General features: G+C 37.9%; 1 protein-coding gene across 2 annotated transcripts in view; it reads left to right on the top strand.

The window, feature by feature from the left end:
- The window catches only part of FBXO47 (F-box protein 47), a 32,128-nt gene extending 14,706 nt beyond the window's left edge, over nt 1-17,422 (top strand). Inside the window, exons 6-11 of one of the 2 annotated variants that reach the window (XM_055388271.2) lie at nt 1,054-1,162; nt 7,855-8,031; nt 9,235-9,381; nt 10,051-10,193; nt 13,834-14,038; nt 15,319-17,422. In XM_055388271.2, coding sequence (XP_055244246.1) covers nt 1,054-1,162; nt 7,855-8,031; nt 9,235-9,381; nt 10,051-10,193; nt 13,834-14,038; nt 15,319-15,434 — 897 coding nt within the window. In that variant the 3' untranslated portion in view covers nt 15,435-17,422. The remainder of the gene's footprint in view (nt 1-1,053; nt 1,163-7,854; nt 8,032-9,234; nt 9,382-10,050; nt 10,194-13,833; nt 14,039-15,318) is intronic. The other variant, XM_055388272.2, reaches the window with a different exon arrangement.
- Nucleotides 17,423-22,892: the final 5,470 nt, after the last annotated feature.

Here is a 22,892-nt window from a genome sequence, read left to right on the forward strand (position 1 = left end):
TCAAAGGGGTTCTACTCTAGTCTTAAAGCCACAGCATGGTTGTAAGTGAAATATCTAAACTGTGTTCAGGGTTTTAGTTACTTGCCTCACGTTGTCAAAGTTCAGGATTCAGTACCATTTAAACCTTCTCAAACAAACAAATAAAAAAGTTCTCTCCATTGCATTCCAGCCTGGGCAACATAGTGAGATTGAATCTCAAAAAAAAAAAAAGTTCTCTGAAAAGATACTTCCTTTCCAACCAAAAAGAAACTGGATTTTGGAGCTTTCCAAGTTTTGTTTATGTAAATTTGTTATTAATTTGATTGTTCTATAATGGGTAAAAATTGCACATCACCTTGATCATATGCTTAAAAACAGTTACACTCATAAGGCAGTAGTGACTTGTGTTGTTTTTGTTTTGTTTTGTTTTCTTTTGTTTTTGAGACAGAGTTTCTGTCTGTTGCCCAGGTTGGAGTGCAGTGGCGCAATCTTGGCTCACTGCAACCTCCACTCAGGGATCAAGTGATTCTCCTGTCAGCCTCTCAAGTAGCTGGGACTACATGTGCGTGCCACTGCGCCCAGCTAATTTTTTGTATTTTTAGTAGGGACGGTGTTTCTCCGTGTTAGCCAGGATGGTCTCCATCTCCTGACCTCGTGATCTGCACACCTTGGCCTCCCAAAGTACTGAGATTACAGGTGTGAGCCACTGCACCCGGCCTGTTTTGTTTGTTTTTTGTGACAGAGCTTTGCTCTTGTCGCCCAGGCTGGAGTGCAATGGCATGATCTCGTCTCACTGCAACCTCCACCTCCCAGGTTCAAGCAATTCTGACTCAGCCTCTCGAGTAGCTGGGATTACAGGTGCCCGCCACCACACCTGGCTAATTTTTGTACTTTTAGTAGAGACAAGGTTTTACTATGTTGTCCAGGCTGGTCTCAAACTCCTGACTGCAGGTGATCCACCCACCTTGTCCTCCCAAAGTGTTGGGATTACAGGCGTGAGCCACCATGCCTGGTGTTACTTACGTTTTGACTTGATAGTCTGAATATCCACAATGTTTTCTTTATTTTCCTCAGACCTTAACAGCAGGTTGGGATGAACTTGAGTGCCATCGCGTTTATAATTTCTTATGCGAACTGACTAATCTCTGCCGCAAGATGCAAATGGCTGTCTGCAGCAAACCAGGTAAAAAACTACAATTTGCATATAATATACAGAGATTAAAATAGAAAAAATAAACAGAGTTTTAAAAATGTAATTAAAAGTAATTTGGGCCAGGTGTAGTGGCTCATGCCTAAAATCCCAGCACTTTGGGAAGCCAAGGTGGGAGGATCACTTGAGTCCAGAAGTTCAAAAGCAGCCTAGGCAACATAGCGAGACCTTGTCTCTACAAAAAATAAAAAATTATCCAGGCATGGTGGTGTGTGCCTGTGGTCCCAGCTACTCAGGAGGCTGAGGTGAAAGGATCACTTGACCCTGGGAGGTAGAGGCTGCAGAGAGCTGTGATTGCACCACTGCACTCAACCTGAGCAACAGAGTGTGACCCTGTCTCGATAAATAAAAAAATAAACAGTGGGCCAGGTGCCGTGGCTCACAGCAGCAATCCCAACACTTTGGGAAGCCAAGGCAGAAAGATCCTTGAGGCCAGGAGTTCAAGACCAGCCTGGGCAATGTAACAGACCTCGTCTCTACAAAAAATTAGCCAGCCGTGATGGCATGTACCTGTAGTCTCAGCTGCTCAGGAGGCTGAGGTGGGAGGATAGCTTGAGCCCACTAGACTGAGGCTGTAGTGAGCCAAGATCAACTAACTGCACTCCAGCCTAGGCAACAGAGACCCCTTTTCAAAAAAAATAAAAATAAATTAAATTGTGGCATACATATACAGTGAAAGGACAAAGAAATGTAAGGGAATGATAAATATCGAATAAGACAGTGGGGCAAAAAGCAATATGAGATTGGAGAAAGAGGGCTTCAACTGTATTGATGATATTTTATTCCTTAAGCCAGCTGGTAGATACAAAGGAGCTCATTATAGCATCCTGTAAACCTCTCTATATACCAGAAATATTTCATATTTTTAAATTATAGAACCTTGTATCGAGCTGTTTCCCTCTGAGAAACTCCCACAATATGCACAAGGAGACATGCATATGAATGGTCATTGCAGGCAGAGGGCAGTGGCTCATGCTTGTAATCTCAGCACTTTAGGAGGCCGAAGTGGGAGGATTACTTGAGCCTAGGAGTTAGAGACCAGCCTGGGCGACATAGCAAGATCCCGATCTCCAAAAAAAAAAAAAAAAAAATTAGGTGGGCATGATCCAGTCACTGCACTCCAGCCTGGGTGACAGAGGAGGCCCTCTGTCTCAGAAAAAACAAACAAACAAACAAAAAAGACCAGGTGAATGGATAAACAAAATATGGTATATGCTGCAACATGGATGAACCTTGAAAACATTATGCTAAGTGAGAGAAGCCAGGAACACAGGGACAAATATTACATGATTCTACTTACATGAGATACCTAGAATGGGCAAATTCATAGAGACAGAAAGTAGATGTGAGGTTACCAGGAGCTAAGGGGAGGGGGGAGTGGGGAGTTACTGCTTAATGGTTACAGAGTTTGTGTTTGAGATGATGAAAAACTTTTGGAAATAGTGTGGTGGTTGAACAACAGTGTAAATATAAATGATGCCACTGAATTGCATACTTAAAAATGGTTAGAATGGCAAATTTTATGTGATCTATATTTTACCACAATATAAGAAATTTAATAGTATACTATAAACCATTGAATTGCACACTTTAAATGGTTGAATTGTATGGTATATAAATTATATTTCAATAAAGCTGTCATAAGAAAACAGTGATAGACTGGGCAAGGTGGCTCACACCTGTAATCCCAGCTACTCAGGAGGCTGAAGTGGATCACTTGAGCCCCTGAAGGTTGAGGCTGCAGTGAGCCATGACTGCTCTACAGTATTCTAGCATGGGCAATGGAGTGAGACACTGTCTCAGAAAAGCAAAGAAATAGTAATATACCATTTCACATTCCATTAGGATGGCTAGAATCAGAAAGTTCGATTTAAATAATAAGTGTTAGTGAGAATGTGACAACAATCCTCATATATTGCTGGCGGGAAAGTAAAATGGTGCAGTCAGTTTGCAAAATAGTCTGACAGTTTCTCAGATGATTAAACAGTTATATGATCCATCAATTTCACTTCTAGGTATATAGCCCCAGGAGAAATGAAAACATGACCACACAGAAACTTGTGCTGAATGGTTTTGTTGTTGTTGTTATTGTTGTTTTGTTTTGAGACAGGGTCTGGCTCTATCACCCAGGCTGAAGTGCAGAGGTATGGTCTCAGCTCACTGCAACCTCCACTTCCTGGGCTCAAGCAATCCTCCAACCTCAGCCTCCCGAGTAGCTGGGACTACAGGCACATACCACTATGCCCAGCTAATTTTTCTGGTATTTTTATAGAGATGGGGTTTCACCATGTTGTCCAGCCTGGTCTCAAACTCCTGGGCTCAAGTGATCTGCCTGTCTCAGCCTCCCAAAGTGCTGGAATTACAGGCATGAGCCACCATGCCTGGCCTACATGAATGTTAATAGCAGCATTATTCATAGTAGCCAAAAGATGGAAACAACTCAGATGTCCATCAATGGGTCAATAGATAAACAAAATGTAGTAGTACATCCATACCATAGAATATTATTTGGCCATTAAAAAGAATGAAGTGCTGTGGGGGTTGGGGGAAGGAGAACATCAGGAAGAATAGCTAATGGATGCTGGGCTTAATATCTAGGTGATAAGGGGGATGGGGGCAAGGGAAGGGATAATATTAGGAGAAATACCTAATGTAGTTGGTGGGTTGATAGATGCAGCAAACCACCATGGCATATGTATACCTATGTAACAAACCTGCATGTTCTGCCCATGTATCCCAGAACTTAAAGTATAATATAAATAAATAAATAAATATCTAGGTGATGGGATGATCTGTGCAGCAAACTATCATGGTACACGTTTACCTGTGTAACCTGCACATCTTGCACATGTACCTCTGAACTTAAAAGTTGAAGGAAAAAAAAAGAATGAAGTGCTGATATATGCTACAACATGGATGAACCTTGAAAACACTGTATTAGGTGAAATAAGCCAGTCACAAAATGCCACATACTATATGATTTCATTCGTATAAAAATCCAGAATAGGGGCGGGGCGTGGTGGCTCACACTTGTAATCCCAGCACTTTGGGAGACCGAGGCAGGTGGATCACCTGAGGTCAAGAGTTTGAGACCAGCCTGGCCAACATGGCAAAACCCCATGTCTACTAAAAATACAAAATAATCAGCCAGGCGTGGTGAGGAGCACCTGTGATCCCAGCTACTCGGGAGGCTGAGACAGGAGCATCGCTTGAACTCGGGAGACAGAGGTTGCAATGAGCCGAGATCACACCACTGCACTCCCGCCTGGGTGACGAGCAAGACTCTGTCTCAAAAAAATAAAAAATAAAAAAAATCCAGAATAGGGAAATCCATGGAGATGGAAAGTAGAGTATTGGTTGCGTAGGGCTGGGGGTGGTAAAGGACAGAGAGATAACAGGATGATAGCAAAAAGAACAGGATGTCTTTTTGAAGTGATGAAAATGTTCTAAAATTGGCTGTGGTGATGGCTGCACATATCTGTGAATATACTAAAAACCACTGAATTGTACACTTTAAATGGGTAAATTGTATGGTATGTGATTTATATCTCAGTAAAGCTTTTGAAAAAGTAGTCCTATGTTAATCTAATTTTTTTTTTCCTTTTTTTGGAGACAGATTCTGGCTCTGTCACCCAGGCTAGAGTGCAGTGGTATGATCTCAGCTCACTGCAAGCTCTGCCTCCCAGGTTCACACCCATTCTTCTGCCTCAGCCTCCCAAGTAGCTGGGACTACAGGCGCCCGCCACCACACCCGGCTAATTTTTTTGTATTTTTAGTAAAGACGGGATTTCACCATGTTAGCCAGGATGGTCTCGATCTCCTGACCTCATGATCCACCCGCCTCAACCTCCCAAAGTGCTGGGATTACAGGCATGAGCCACCACGCCTGGCCGTTAATCTAAAATTTTTATATCCGAGTGTGGTAACTCATGCTTTGTAATCTCAACACTTCGGGAGGCTAAGGTGGGAAGATCACCTGAGGTCAGGAGTTCAAAACCAGCCTGAGCAATATAGTGAGACCTCTGTCGCTACAAAAAATAAAATTAGCCTGTGGTCCCAGCTACTAGGGAGGCTGAGGTGGGAGGATTGCTTGAGCTCAGGAGTTCAAGGTTGTAGTGAGCTATGATCAGTCATGCCACTGCACTCCAGCTTGGGTGAGAGAGCAAGACCCCATGTCTATCAACAACAGCAACATAACATTTTCTTTTTTTGTTGTTGTTGAGACAAAGTCTAGCTCTGTCACCCAGGCTGGAGTGCAGTGGTGAGATCTCAGCTCGCTGCCACCTCCATCTCCCGGGTTCAAGTGATTCTCCTGTCTCAGCCTCCTGAGTAGCTGGGATCACAGGCCTGTGCCACTGCCGCTGCCTGGCTACTATATATATATATATATGTTTATATATATATTTATATATGTTTATATATATGTTTATATATGTTTATATATATTTATATATGTTTATATATGTTTACATATGTTTATATATGTTTATATATGTTTACATATATTTATATGTATGTTTATATATGTTACATATATTTATATGTATGTTTATATATGTTTATATATATTTATATATGTTTATATATGTTTATATATTTATATATGTTTATATATTTATATATTTATATATGTTTATATATTTATATATTTTATATATTTATATATATTTTTATATATTTTTATATATTTATATATATTTTTATATATTTATATATTTTTATATATTTTTATATATTTTTATATATTTATTTATATATTTATATATATTTATATGTATTTTTATATATTTATATATTTATATGTATTTATATATTTATATGTATTTATATATATTTATATATTTGTATATTTTTTATATTTTTATATATTTATATATATTTTTATATATTTATATTTTATATATATTTATATATTTATATATTTATTTTTTATATATTTATATTTATATATTTATATATTTATATATATTTATATATATTTATTTATATATTTATATATTTTTATATATTTATTTATATATTTATATGTTTATTTATATATTTATATGTTTATATATTTATATGTTTATATATGTTTATATATGTTTATATATTTATATATTTATATATGTTTATATATATTTATATATTTATATATGTTTATATATATTTATATTTTTTATGTTTATATATTTATATATTTTATATATATTTATATATTTATACATTTTTATATATTTATATATTTATATATTTATATATTTTTATACATTTTTATATATTTATATATTTTATATATTTATATGTATTTATATATATTTATATGTATTTATATATTTGTATATTTATATATATTTATATATTTGTATATATTTATATATATTTATATATTTATATATTTATATATATTTATATGTATTTATATATTTGTATATTTTTATATATTTATATATTTATATATTTATATGTATTTATATATTTATATATTTATATATTTGTATATATTTATATATTTGTATATATTTATATATTTTTATATATTTATATATATTTATGTATTTATATATATTTATGTATTTATGTATTTATATATTTATGTATTTATATATTTTATATATTTATGTATTTATATATTTATATTTATGTATCTATATATAAATATATATTTGTGTATCTATATATAAATATATATTTGTGTATCTATATATAAATATATATTTGTGTATCTATATATAAATATATATTTGTGTATTTATATACATAAATGTATATTTGTGTATTTATATATAAATGTATATTTGTGTATTTATATATTTATATATTTTTATATATTTTTATATATTTATATGTATATTTATATATTTATATATATATATATTTTTTTTTTTTTTTGAGCCAGAGTCTCGCTCTGTCACCCAGGCTGGAGTGCAGTGGCACGATCTTGGCTCACTGCAAGCTCCACCTCCCGGGTTAACGCCATTCTCCTGCCTCAGTCTCCCAAGTAGCTGGGACTACAGGCGCCCGCCATCACGCCCGGCTTATTTTTTTTATTTTTAGTAGAGACAGGGTTTCACCGTGTTAGCCAGGTTGGTCTCGATCTCCTGACCTCGTGATCTGCCTGCCTCAGCCTCCCAAAGTGCTGGGATTACAGGTGTGAGCCACTGCACCCGGCCAATTTTTTTGTATTTTTAGTAGAGACAGGGTTTCGCCATATTGGCCAGGCTGGTCTTGAACTCCTGACCTCAAGTGATCCTCCCACCTCGGCTTCACAAAGTGCTGGCATTACAGGCAAGAGTCACCGCACCTGCCATAAAACTTTCATAGAGGAAAATGAAGTGACACTTTCAGTACAAAGTATATTAATGATATATGTCTTTGACCTTTCTCTGCATTTATTTCTTTTTAAATCCAAAATTGTACAAGAGTCTGGTAAGCTTAAGCATGTCTTTTGATTGACCCATTATTCAAAATATTGACTATAAATCAGGAAGGTAAAAGTAAGTAAGTAGATAGACAAATTATGAAGTTAGGGGAGTTTAAGAATAGATAATCTCTTGGTTACTTCCTGTTTAGAAACCTAGTTTACTATCACTAACCATAATGATTAATAAGTTGCTTTGATCACTATTCAATATGCACAGCAGCCTTTCTACGAAGAATGATTTACAATTCTTTTGTCTTCATAGGAAGTGCCCGAAAACTGGAGTTAAGAATCAGACTCTTCTGTAGGAATGTCCTCCTTGATCATTGGACACATCGAAGTGATTCTGCTTTTTGGTTGACGCGAATATTAAAACCATGGCCAATGGTGAATCAGGCAAGATTGCTGTATATCATCTTTGGGCCAATATCTCCTCAAGATGGTGAGCACCCATCTTTCAGGGTTGTAACATAACTGGTTCATTATTTTTACTTTAGGAAGCATATATATATTTAGGAAGCATATATTATACACACACACACACACATGCATGCACGCACACAGTGGTGCGATCATGGCTCACTGCAACCTCCACCTCCCGGGTTCAAGCGATTCTCCTGCCTCAGCCTCCCAAGTAGCTGGGACTGCAGGTGTGTGCCACCACACCCAGCTAATTTTTTTTTTTTTTTTTTTTTGAGACGGAGTCTGCTCTGTCACCCGGGCTGGAGTGCAGTGGCGCAATCTTGGCTCACTGTGAGCTCCAATTCCCGGGTTCACACCATTCTCCTGCCTCAGCCACCCGAGTAGCTGGGATTACAGGCGCCTGCCACCATGCCTGGCTAACTTTTTGTATTTTTAGTAGAGATGGGGTTTCACCGTGTTAGCCAGAATGGTCTCAATCTCCTGACCTTGTGATCTGCCCACCTCGGCCTTCCAAAGTGCTGGGATTACAGACGTGAGCCACCACGCCTGGCCAACTTTTTGTATTTTTAGTAAAGACGGGGTTTCACCGTGTTATCTAGGATGGTCTCGATCTCCTGCAGGGTCCCACTTTGGTACCCAGGTTGCTCTCAACCTCTTGGGCTCAAGTGATCCTCCCACCTTGGCCTCCCCAAGTGCTAGAATTACATACATGAGCTACTGTGCCTGGCCAAGAAGCATACACACACACACACACACACACACACACACGTTTTTTTTGAGACAGAGTCTCGCTGTGTCACCCAGGCTGGAGTTCAGTGGCCCAATCTCCACTCACTGCAACCTCCACCTCCCAGGTTCAAGCGATTCTCATGCCTCAGCCTCCTGAGTAGCTGGGACTAAAGGCGTGCACCACCATGCCTGGCTAATTTTTATATTTTTAGTAGAGACAGGGTTTCACAGACTGGTCTCGAACTCCGTACCTCAAGTGATCCTCCTACCTCAGCCTCCTAAAGTGCTGGGATTATAGGCATGAGCCACCACGCCCAGCCAGAGACGTTCAAATCTATACTATTACCAGAATTGACTTCTTGTTTCAAAAGTTAAAATGAAAGTAGCTTGTATAAGTAATGGGATTCCATTGTGCAATTCACTTTCCTTTTTAAACAAGTCTTTATCACAAAGCCAACTGTTCTGTCATAGCCTCGTTTTTGTTTCAATTCAGGACAGGTGGTTTGGCAGGAAATGATAGAAGAACCTACAGATGAATTCAGTCTGAAAGGTTTGGCTGATGCCATTAAGTTACTATATGACGCTAGCACTAAAGAGTGGACAGCAGATGATGTTATCAGTCTTGTAGATGAACTATCAGGTAAAAAATATATTTACTAACATAGAATAATAGAAATTTATTGTTAAAATGCAGTTATAAAATTGTAAGGATAATTCTATAGGTAATAAATGATGTGCCTGTTGGAAATCACTGAATGCTCTAAAATATTTAAAGAGTTTGGTGCTATGTTTGAAGAGATTGCATATAATCAACTTACTTTCCTTTGCTTGCCAATTTTATAAATAAACATTTATTATTATTATTATTTGAAAGCTTCTTCATTTAATTAGCTCAATTACTCCCATGTTGTAAATTCTCAGAATCACCCTCCTAGGTTCTGTAAAAAGCCCTCTTCTGTGAGTAAAGGAAAGGTGAAACAATTATTCCTATTCCTGCATAATCCTTTAGATTCTAAAGTTTACAAGGATGCTTTCCTTGCACAGGATTAGAACACTTTGCCTGCTGACCTATGTGTAGGAGAATTGCTTTGTTTATATTATTAGTACATTTGTAACAGCCTCCATGACATGGCAATAACCTGTCTCTGACTGAATGCCATAATTGGAAAACTAGAGCATTTTTTTCTGAGCATTTCCCTTGGCACTAATTGTATTTCCAATAAAGATAAAATATTGCATGTACTTAATGTTATTTACTATAGCTGTTGTGTGATTTCTCATTAAATAATTGTTCTTCCTCTAATAAAAGTGGTTCCCCGTGAGTGGCTTCTAGAGAATAATGCACGTCTCCTAATGCTAAGTGGAAACAACATCTGTTTCAGTTTCATGGCTAGTAAAGCTGTGAATGGACGGACCATTGAACTGGCAAGGCTCGTAGTCTTTTTGGCTTTGGTAAGTAAAAATAAGTTTTTCTCTAGCAAGTTTTTTAACACTACAATTGACCTACCAGGGAGCTGCCCTGAAGGAACTGAAATGTGGACAAAAGATTTTGTAAAAATGAGTATTGAAGTATATATTTTTAATGTTTCTTTTTCAAAATATTAAAACATATGTTTTCTTTTGTTTTTTGAGACAGTCTCACTCTTTTGTCCAGGATGGAGTGCAGTGGTGCGATCTCGGCTCACCGCAACTTCCGTCTCCCGTGTTCAAGCAATTCTCCTGCCTCAGCCTCCTGAGTAGCTGGGACTAAAGGCATGCACCACTATGCCCCAGCTAATTTTTGTGTTTTTAGTAGAGATGGGGTTTCACTATGCTGGCCAGGCTGGTCTCGACCTCCTGACCTCATGATCTGCCCGCCTTGGCCTCCCAAAGTGCTGGGATTACAGGTTGGAGCCACCGCACCTGGCCTGATATTAAAGCATGTCATAAACTATAATATTTGGAATCATCCCTTCTATTAACTTCTCCCCACTTCAAGTCTGGATTTTCATTATACAGTTCTGCTAAGTTATATTCTTTTTAAAAAAAATTCCATGTTAAAAAAAGCATCCCATTTGATTTACTTCAAAATAATCACTGTGGGGGTGGGTTGGGGAGAAGACTTGGGAGTAAATGGAGATACAGTTGAAATAAGATTGATAATTGTTGAAACTGGGAAATGAGTACTGGGAGTTTATTATATTACTCTCTCTAATTTTGTATAGTCAAAATGTTTCAAAATAAAAAGTCTTAAAAATATATTTAGGCCGGACGGGATGGCTCACACCTGTAAACCCAGCACTTTGAGAGGCTGAGACAGGAGGATCACTTGAGCCCAGGAGTTCAAGACTAGCCTGGTCAACATGGCGAAACCCGTCTCTACAAAAAAAATACAAAGATTAGCTCGGTGTGTTGGCGACATCTGTGGTCCCAGCTACTCAGGAGGCTGAGGTGGGAGGATTGATTGAGCCTGGGAGTTTAAGGTTACAGTGAACCAAAATTGTGCCACTGTACTCCAGTCTGGGCAACAGAACGAGACCCTCTCCCCTCTCAATACACACACACATGCACACACACATACATATACACATACATACATATATATATAATATTATATTTATTTAATATTCATTTAACACAAATTTGTATTGAGTGCTTACTATGGGCCATAAATTATGAGATTCTTGATCCCAGGAGTTCGAGAGCAGCCTGGAAAACACAGCAAGACCCTGTCTCTACAATAAAAATGTTTAAAAATTGGCCGGACATGATGGCTCATGCCTGTAATCCCAGCACTTTGGGAGACTGAGTCAGGCGGATCACCTGAGGTCAGGAGTTCGAAACTAGCCTGGCCAATGTGGTGAAATGCCAACTCTACTAAAAATACAAAAATTAGCCAGGTGTGGTGGCAGGTGCCTGTAATCCCAGCTACTCGGGAGGCTGAGGCAGGAGAATCACTTGAGCCTGGCAGGCGGAGGTTGCAGTGAGCAGATCATGCCACTGCACTCCAGCCTAGGTGACAGAGTGAGATGCTGTCTCCAAAAAAAAAATAAATAAATAATAAAAAATTTAAAAATTAGCCAGGAGTTGTGGCACGCATGCCTGTGAGCTCAGCTACTCAGGAGCTGAAGTGGGAAGATCACTTGAGTCTGAGTGGTCAAGGCTGTGGTGAGCCAAGATAGCACCACTGCACTCTAGCCTGGGCAACAGAATGAGATCTCATCTCAAAAAATAAATTACTTAAATAAAAGGCTGAGTGCATTGGTTCATGTCTATAATCCCAGCTCTTTGGGAGGCTGAGCCTGGAGGATCACTTGAAGCCGGGAATTCAAGACCATCCTGGGCAATATAGGGAAAGCCTCAATTCTACAAAACATAAAATAAAACTAGCTGGGTGTGGTGGTGTGTGTCTATCGTCCCTGCTACTCAGAAGGCTGAGGCAGGAGGATCACTTGAGCCCAGGAGTTTGAAGCTGCAGTGAGCTATGGTCACGCCACTGCACTTCAGTCTGCATAGCAGAGGGAGACCCTGTCTCTAAAAAATAAATAAGTAAATGAATAAGTAGGAGTTCACCAGGCAGATAGAGGGTGGCAGCAGATTATTCAAGGCAGAAGAAAAATGGGATCATGTGACTGTATTCAGGACACTGTAAGCAGTTCAGTATGATTTCTGAAGGGTAGAATCTGCAGAAGAGTAGCAGGAGGTGAGGTTAGACATGAAGGGAGAGGCTAGGTAAGGAAGGGTTTTGTGGGCCATTCTGTGGAGCTTGAACCCATTTTCTAATAGGGAGCTACTGAAAAGTTTTATGAAGGGGAGAGACATAATTGGCTTTGTGTTTTTGGCAGATCATTTTGGCAGCACTATAGCAAATGTAATGAAGAGAAAATCACTAGGGATGGGGAAGCCTTCTCTAGAAAGCCTTCTCTGATTAACATGTCAATTCTGATCATTAAAGTTCTCTGAATTGCCTCCGATTTGTCTTCTCTATCTTCATTTACTATTAGTGTCCTTAAGCCACTGTATGTGTGGAGTAGGTCATCTCCCAAAATAGACTGCAAGCTCTTTGAAATCCAGTACTGCGTCACTTATTTCTTTCATAGATCCTAGTACAGTGCTTTACACATAATAAATAGTCAATAGGTCTTTCCTATCACAGTGCTATTATTTAGTTACACTACTATACAGTTTATTTTAATAATATGCATTATTTATTTGGCTATGTGAGTTAAATTGGCAATTAAGGATGTTAGTAAAGAAACCTTTTACTTTTCAGTCAGTTTTGGCTAGGAACATGTAATCTTTAAATATTTATCTTTTCAATAATGAAGAAACAAATATTCCCTAAAATTCTCAAGATGGAAAGTCGACAATACCATAGAATTCTCTTGCTTATTGAAATTGCCCATTTGTCTATCACCCTCATTGGACTTCTTGAAAATAGAGCCATGTCTTTATGGTTTGTCATTGTATCTTCAGCTCCTAGCAGGTGCTCAATAAATGTTTACTGAATGAGTAAATGAGCAGAATTTTTTTTCTATGTTCAGTAACTGTTTTCAATACATATATATATATATATATATATTTTTTTTTTTTTTTTGGAGATGGAGTCTGGCTCTGTCCCCCAGGCTGGAGTGCAATGGTATGATCTCCGCTCACTGCATCCTCCGCCTCCTGAGTTCAAGTGATTCTCCTGCCTCAGCCTCCTGAGTAGGTTGGATTATAGGCGCTCGCCACCATGTCTGGCTAATTTTTGTATTTTAGTAGAGACAGGGTTTCACCATTTTGGCCAGGCTGGTCTCGAACTCCTGACCTCAAGTGATCTGCCCACCTTGGCCTCCCAAAGTTCTGGGATTACAGGCGTGAGCCACCGTGCCTGGCCTGTTTTCAATATTAGTTATTTCATTAGTAAATATTCTTCTATGATAATCTTAAATTAGGCTTGTATTTACTTCATACTTTTTTCCCATTAAAATTGTACCATTTGAAAGCAAAATAGTATTAGATACAAGAGCATTTCCCATGTATAGACTCAGTATGGTGTCAGGTATCATAAATTATGTAAAATCACAAACTATAATTATTCATCATTGTTCACCATTTTCAAATTCTATAGCTTTCTTCACATGAAGGTTTACAGTGCTTTATATGTCTAAATCAGGTGTGTGAGAAAGAACTGTACTGCATGGATTGGACAGTTAAAATGATGCAAAAAGTCTGCAAAGTCTTTAGCACTCCAGTGGAAAGAAAGAACTTCCTGCAGAATGTGGCAAATGCATTTGCATGTGTTATAATGGAAATGCTGCAATCAATTATGTCTGGTGAGTAGGAATGTACTTGGTGCACAGGTGTGCGTAAAAATGCGCTCTAGTCTCCACCTAGAACAGAAATATTTTTCTCTAACAGTCCAAGAATAGAAAAAAAAAAAAGCTATTTCTATGTTGACTTTAAAAAATAAAAACTAACAATAAGTAGAGGAAGCGGACTTTTGTTTGTTTTTCCTTGCAATATATTTAGTTCCTGGCTTTCGTCACTTTAAAAATCTGGTATTGGTTTTAATGGAGAATATAAAGTTGAAGAGTCTGCTTTGAAAGGAACCACTTTCAATTTTGCACAGCAAAAAAATTTAACTTGCTCACTTACCAACTGTCACTAGCATAAAAATATATTTGTAAATATTATTTTACAGCTTTATGAAGTAACCAACATGATAATTAACCCTATTTTACAGATGAGAAAACTAAGGCTTAGAGAAGTTACCTGACTTACCAAGGTCTCAAAGTTAGAAGCAATAAAGCGTGGATGAGCATCCTTTTCTTCTGACTTCTAATCTACTTTTCTTATATAATTCCATGATTTCAGTAGTTAACTTGACTTAGTAAAGTCACTAACAAAAAGTCTTCTGTTTAAATATTACTAGGGAAGGCCGGGCGCGGTGGCTCATGCCTGTAATCCCAGCACTTTGGGAGGCCGAGGCGGGTGGATCACAAGGTCAGGAGGTCGAGACCATCCTGGCTAACACGATGAAACCCCGTCTCTACTAAAAATACAAAAAAATTAGCTGGGCGTGGTGGCAGGCGCCTGTAGTCCCAGCTACTCGGGAGGCTGAGGCAGGAGAATCGCTTGAACCCAGGAGGCGGAGCTTGCAGTGAGCCAAGATTGTGCCACTGCACTCCAGCCTGGGCGACACAGGGAGACGCTGTCTCAAAAAATAATAATGAATAAATAAATATTACTAGGGAAAATTAGAACATCTTATGTTTCAAATAAATTATATACGTATAAGGTGGGTGGATCACCTGAGGTCAGGAGTTTGAAACCAGCCTGGCCAACATGGAGAGACCTCGTCTCTACTAAAAATACAAAAATTAGCCAGGTGTGGTGGTGCATGCCTGTAATCCCAGCTACTCGGGAGGCTGAGGCAGGAGAATTGCTTGAACCCAGGAGGCAGAGGTTGCAGTGAGCCGAGATGGCACCACTGCATTCCAGCCTAAGCAACAGGGGGAGACTGTGTCTCAAAAATTAAATTAATTAATAAAATAAATTATAAACTTAACATTTTAACTGTCATTTTCTTTTCCCCACTATGTATGGCATATAGGAGACCGTGATGAAGATGACAGAAGCTTTTTGAATTTGTTCCATCTTGTACATGCTCAGGCTAACTTCCATAAGGAGGTCCTGTATTTGACCATGAATACTCCTCTGTCTACCTAAATCCTCAGAAAGCCTTGCCTTTAGAGAACGTCACTGAATGAATGATTAGAGGAGTGCTACTTTTTCACTCAAAAAATAGCATCCATGGGACTTTTTATCATCTAAGTAACCTAAGAATTCAAAAGCTGGATAGAATTTTAGAAGCAACTATGTACATCATTATTAATATAAAAATAACAGGCAGACTCAAGAATGTACTGAGATTTCTCTGGAAAACAAGCTCTGCCTCTCCAGGTTTTAGTCAACCTAACACCAAACCAAAATAGAATGTTAGCTGTTCAAGAATCTGGGACCAGCCAACCTGTGTGTATGCATTTTTGAAGCAAGAGAAAATTCCATTTTATAGTTAGACCCAAATTCACTAAATAGTGTGTATGTTCACTTTGTTTAAGTTGTATAGACATAGCCCAGAATGTTTTGTGAAGATTTGCAATATGGTGTTTTGGAATGTGTAGAATACAAATCACAGTTTTTACTACCTTCTTGGCATATGCTTACAAAGAACATTATATTTTGTTCATGTTTTACATGAACTAATGGATAAAAACAAAGTATACATATATGTCTATATATATATATATAGACACACACACAGAGACATATATTTCCTTCTTTAAGATAATCATACAAAAGGTCTATACATACAGGAAGGTATATATTGTCTCAATGCAATCAAATCATCTTTTACTGGGGATTCAAATAAAATGTAGCAAATAAGAGAAAAATAAAATGAAAGAAAATAGCTATTCTGCTGCCAGAATAATCTTTACAAATAGTTTTTACTTCTTCCTAAAGCTTTTCTCCCTATCTTAAAAAGTGAGATTTGTCTGGGCACAGTGGCTCACACCTGTAATCCCAGCAATTTTGGAGGCTGAGGCAGGAGGATCCCTTGAGTCCAGGAGTTGGAGGCTGCAGTGAGTTATGATTGTACCATTGCACTCCAGCCTGGTGACAGAGTGAGACCCTGTTTCTAAACAAAACAAAACAAAACAAAAAACAAAAAAACAAGATTTGACAAAGGAAACTAAACGTATGGGTGGTTTACAGCAGCCCATGAGAGAGTGGGGTTCGGTTCTGTTCTCTCAAGTATATAGATTCCAAGAAGCTGCAGGACTGTTTCAGCCTGACTAGCATCTGCCACTACTGCTTTTACTTTTACTATTAAAGTAGATAATAATAGTACTTGACAGGGCTGAAAGAATGCTGGAGTCCTCCTGGATCTCCCATCCCATTTTTTTCTCCTTGGGTTTGAGCACTTTACTTCTGAAGACACATTGCTTCCACCTGGACTTCTCAGAGGCTGGCCTTCTTTACCCAAGCTCTTGATTTAACTCACCTTTGGAGCTGATGAAGGAAAGAAACACTAGAAGATATGAAAAGTATCTGCAGAAGTAGGGGGTAAATTATGGGAAATTCTCAAATGTTTGGTAAGAGGGACTCAGTGAGAGATGAATAGGACTGAGGAAGAGTGAAAATTGTGGAGAAAATACAAATTGTGAAAACAGGATTTTATTGTACTTCAGTAGTAAAGGCACTTACCTTCATTTCTGGAAGGTGAGAAGTTTAACTGTCTTTCTTAGATGGATTTTCCCACTGTAATTCCATTGGTGGCAGGAATTTTTTTCTCCAGTTTTTCATTAGCATATTTATGCAAAAACAAAGTTCTTGCTTTTATCCTGGTTTCATTTTCTTCTTCTCAATGTAAGAATTCACCCTCAGTTGAATTATAAATGGAATTGAATTATAAAGATTAAAAGTTGGCAGATACCAGAGTATAAAATAATACCTTAGTTTTTTCATTTTCCCCTCTCTTTTTTCCTATACATGCTTGCAAAGCATAGATCTATCAAAACATTGATTATTCCAAGTTAAGAGTATACCTGTTCAACTATCTGTGAGGGAAAGAAAAAATAAGGAAAAAAAAGTAAAATATTCAAATATAAATAGTGAATTTTTTTTTTTTTTGAGATGGAGTCTCACTCTGTTGCCCAGGCTGGAGTGCAGTGGTGTGATCTTGGCTCACTGCAACTTCTGCCTCTCTGCTTCATGCGATTCTCCTGCCTCAGCCTCCCCAGTAGCTGGGACTACAGGTGTGTGCCACCACACCCGGTTAATTTTTTTGTATCATTAGCAGAGACAGGGTTTTGCCATGTTGGCCAGGCTGGTCTCAAACTCCTGACCTCAGGTTATCCACCTGCCTCAGCCTCCCAAAGTGCTAGGATTACAGGTGTAAGTCACCATGCCCAGCAATAGTGAATATTTTTAATATTTTACTAAATGGATTCTAGATTTCATTTCCTTAGAGAAAGAAATTTGGCATTGTAAAGTTTCCTTGAATTCCTTGAATTATCCGTCTCCACAGCAATTATTTTTAGCAAGTTTACAAAAGAAGCATGTAAAACATATTTGGTCTGGGTTTTGAATCTTCTTTATTCACTTGAACTGACATGACTGCTGCTGTAATTAAAAAAAAAACCTCACATTATTTATTTCATTATTCTCAATAATTGTGAGATTATTATATCATCTTACCAAAAATTTGGAACATAAAAAGTTTGATTCATTCTTTGGGTGCAGGAAATAAACTGTGTCATTCTGCCACCAATAAAAAGCAAGCTGACAAATTGTCCATTCAATTGTTAAAACATACAAATAACATTTATGACCAAATTTGGAGTTTTTTCAATTCAGTGGTCCATTCTTTTTTGCCGAATACCTTTGTCATGAAGAATAAAGTGTAATGTCAAATTTTAAAGGGGAAATTAACTTTTAAAAGCATATGTTGTTATTACCATTATTATCAATGTTTAAGTGATGGTATAGGCAGTCATTGTCACAAAAAAAGAGCATTTGGAAAATGAATAGTTTAAAAACATTAGGAGACTGTCAATTTCTCACTAACTCTGGAACAGTCATAACAACATAACTATGTAAAGTACTAACAAGTCAGATAATTTAGCCTGTACTGTTTTTTAAAGTAGAAGATTGGCTGCTGGGCGCGGTGACTCACGCCTGTAATCCTAGCACTTTGGGAGGCCGAGGCGGCAGATCACAAGATCAGGAGTTCGAGACAAGCCTGGCCAAGAGACCAGCCTGGCCAACGTGGTGAAACTCTGTCTCTACTAAAAATACAAAAATTAGTCCAGCATGGTGGCGGGCGCCTGTAATCCCAGCTAGTTGGGAGGCTGAGGCAGGAGAATTGCTTGAACCCAGGAGGCGGAGGTTACAGTGAGCTGAGATCACGCCATTGCACTCCAGCCTGGGCGACAGAGCAAGACTCCGACTCAAAAAAAAAAAAAGATTGGCCTAAATTAGCAGACCTGGGGGCCCAGCTCCTTTTTCGTTTTTGTAATGATTTCCTCAGCCTCCTTTGACTTTGATTTGTAGAATGATTTTTTACTCCCTGTAGAAGGCAAGTTCAGTAACACAGTATTATCTTTATCTTTATTATTATGTCTACACACACCATGCACCATAATAGTACTAACAAACTAATGATGCTATCTTCCTTAGAAACTAATTGAAAATGTACAACTTGTGATAAGCTCTCTGTATCTTGTGAAGCTATGAAACTTTAACACTTTTTTGGAGGACTCCTTCTCATGCCAATTATGAGATACCCAACAGAAGGTGCAGCTGGAAATACCATCTTATGTCAATGAATAGCAAACACTAACCTCTTTGTGATTATTACTAAAAGGTTAACCTCCTTATGCAAATAGTACTCAATTGTATGATTACAGATTTTTATGTCAATAAATATTGTGAAGGGTAAAAATAAGGCTATTACAAAAGCCTCTTTGGTTGTTGGATATCTTACTAACAATGTGACTTCTGTAGCACTTCCACTAGCAGGTAACTGTGAAACCTGTAAGAAATCAGGATATAGACATACGCTCCTTGGTTTTTGAGGCATTACTGAGCTAGGAAAGGTGACCTGAAAGATAGCTGCATTGAACAGTCTTCTCCAGGTTAAAAAAGAAAAAAAATTCCAAAGGACTAAGATTGCATTCTTTTCATCAAGAAAACAAATATATTGCATTTAAGGGCAAGATTGAAAAAAAAAAAAAGAAGAAAAATATAACTCCAGAAAATTCCTCAAATAACTAGAGACTAAAAAAAGAACCCCACAAACGGCAACAATTTGGCCTTTGAAAGACTCTTAAATTAAGATAATAATAGTAATACTTGTAGACATTCTGAGATCACTGCTTTCTTAAAGGTGCGTATAACGAAAATATGCATTGCTATTTCAGAAGTATTGTTTTTATGGTAAATTTTCTTTGATACTAAATATTTGATATTTGCTAAATTTTGTTTATTTACTATATTAATAAAACTATGTTAAAATTGAAAACATTCCATCTTGTTCAGAGTTTGTCATTATGCAAGTCATTGAGCTTTTTGTGGGGGAACTTACCTTCATTTAAGCTGTTAATTATAGCTCTACCATGATCAAAAAAATGAAATGTCTTAATACAAATTAATATTGTAGTTAGCTGTATATTTATGTATGTGTATACTTACACTTAATATTAACATATAAAATTAAATAATTTCATTTACTAGCAATAACTCATAAACAATAATCTATAGAACAGTATTCTGCACTGTTCTGCTATTTAATTCAGTGATTAAATCCGTAAGCAATGAATATTCCAATTGCTGCTAAACTAGAAATGCTACAATTATCATAGCTTAATATCAGTTTCAAAAAATAAAATATGTAATTAAATATTGTGGATTACCTGCAATTTCCCATGACTATAAGATCTTACAGTGTTTTTTTGAGACAGAGTCTGTCACCCACGCTGGAGTACAGTGGTGCGATCTTGTCGTACTGAAACCTCTGCCTCCCAGGTTTAAGCGATTCTCCTGCCTCAGCCTCCTGAGTAGCTGGGACCACAGGCACACACCACCATGCCTGGCTAATTTTTGTATTTTTAGTAGAGCTGGGGTTTCACTTTGTTGGAAAGGCCGGTCTCAAACTCCTGACTTCAGGTGATCTGCCCCACCTCGGCCACCCAAAGTGCTGAGATTATAGGCGTGAAGCACAGTGCCCGGCCTCTTACGGTGTTTGTTTTTTGTTTTGTTTGTTTTTTTGAGACATAGTCTTGCTCTGCCGCCTGGCTGGAGTGCAATGGTGCAATCTTGGCTTACTGCAACCTCTGCCTCCTGGGTTTGAGCAATTCTTCTGCCTCAGCCTCCTGAGCAGCTGGGATTTACAGGCACGTGCCACCATGCCCAGGTTTTTTTTTTTTTTTTTTTTTTTCTGTATTTTTAGTACAGACGGGGTTTCACCATGTTGGCCAGGCTGGTCTCGAACTCCTGACCTCGTGATCCGCCCAGCTCAGCCTCCCAAAGTGCTGGGATTACAGGCATGAGCCACTGCTCCCAGCCTGTGTTTTGTGTTTTGTTTTGTTTTGTTTTGTTAAGACCGAATCTCTCTCTGTCGCCCAGGCTGGAGTGCAGTGGCGCAATCTCGGCCCACTACAACCTCCACCTTCCAGGTTCAAGTGATGCTCCTGCCTCAGCCTCCTGAGCAGCTGGGATTACAGGCATGTGCCGCCTTGCCCGGCTAATTTTGTATTTTCAGTAGAGATGGGGTTTCACCATGTTGGCCAGTCTGGTCTCGAACTCCTGACCTCAAGTGACCTACCTGCTTCGGCCTTCCAAAGTGCTGGGATTACAGACGTGAGCCACCACCACACCTGGCAGTCTCACCGTTTAAATTTTAAGTACAAAGATGTTCTTAAACATTTCTAATGTATCTGCCTTGGTGTGTTTGATTTTATAATGGAAGTTGTGTCAATGGCTTTTTCTGTTCCCCTCTTAATATATGACTTTGGTTTTATTTTTGTTTAAAATAGATGGGCACAAAACTGACTTAGAAGAGGCCACTCTAGGCTTTGAAAATATCTATAGTTTGATAAAGCCAAAGCATGTAATTTACAAAGACAATTTTCCACTTCAGTTGTGCTTCGATGCCTTACTAAGGAAAAGTCTCGTTATTTTTGAGTAATTTAAAATCAAAATGATATTTTGGCCAGGCACGGTGGCTCACACCTGTAATCCCAGCACTTTGGGAGGCTGAGGCAGGCAGATAGCCTGAGGTCAGGAGTTCCAAACCAACCTGGCCAACATGATGAAAACCCGTCTCTACTTTAAAAAATACAAAAATTAGCCAGGCATGGGGATGCACGCCTGTGCTCCCAGCCACTCAGAAGGCTGAGGCAGGAGAATCGCTTGAACCCAGGAGGCGGAGGTTGCAGTGAGCCAAGATCATGCCATTGCACTCCAGCCTGGGTGACAAGAGCGAAACTCTGTCTCAAAAACCAAAAAATAAAATAAATAAAATACATCATTCTTCCCCACAAACCCCATTTTCATCAAGAAAGCAGGTATTAGTGTAATGATTCTTAGCATTGTCACTTGATTTTTTCTAAGTAATTTATAATTATTCAGTGGTTTTTATCTCATTGACATTTTATTGGACAAAATTACCCTATGACACAAATTTATAAAATTTATACAAAATCCTATATTACAGAAGTAACTTTTTGCAGTGTTTATTATGTTTTGGGATGCCAAAATACAAATAGTTTAAATGTAAAATTTAAACAACTATCAAAATAACACAGTAAAACCCTGTTATAAGCTAGCATATTGTTGCATAAATATAAGCACAAAGTCATACATTTTTTCCAAAATGTATTGATTTATTTTTTTAAATCATATTTTACAAGTAACTGAAGAGATGGGTAATCCTCTCTCCTTACATTGTACCCAATACCAGTGGTATGTATCACCAGTGTATGAGTGAAATCTGCTGATTTTTTTTCACTGAATTGATTAGTTGTTTCAACTTTATATGAATACAGACTGAGAAGCCTTGATGTCACAAAAGACCAGAGCAAGCTTGGTTAGACTATACTTTAAAGATCTATACCATCATAACTAACTCTAATTTGGACCCCTCCAAAACACTGGCGCTTGCCTGAATTACCTAGGTAAGGATGTAGAGCTGCTGTCTTGGCTTGAAGACGGAAATTATAGTTCAAAACACTAAGATATACCAGAGTTAGAAGAATGTTTTGGTGGAAAATGTCACATCACGGACTCTACTGAAGATCATTTCTAAATATATCCAGGTTCACAGCCATACTTCTTGCATCCATGTATGTCAGATTACCTATCTTTTTGCTACATACCACGATGCAGTATCATACTTGTTAATATTCCTTAAACAGTTTAGGCAAATTATCACAGACATAATATATATTTGGAGTAAATAAATATGGCTATTTTCTCATCAAAATCCGGCTGTTGGTGAAAAAAAAAGAGTTTTGCAGTTACATTTTTGTTATAAAATGTCATGTTGGGGAGAATATTCAGAAAAGGGGGACTACCAGTGAACTATTAAGAGTTCGTTCCATGGGAATTCTGTTCTCGATGTAG

Source organism: Gorilla gorilla, chromosome 4 (genome assembly GCF_029281585.2).
Source record: "Gorilla gorilla gorilla isolate KB3781 chromosome 4, NHGRI_mGorGor1-v2.1_pri, whole genome shotgun sequence".
Classification (NCBI taxonomy): domain Eukaryota; kingdom Metazoa; phylum Chordata; class Mammalia; order Primates; family Hominidae; genus Gorilla; species Gorilla gorilla.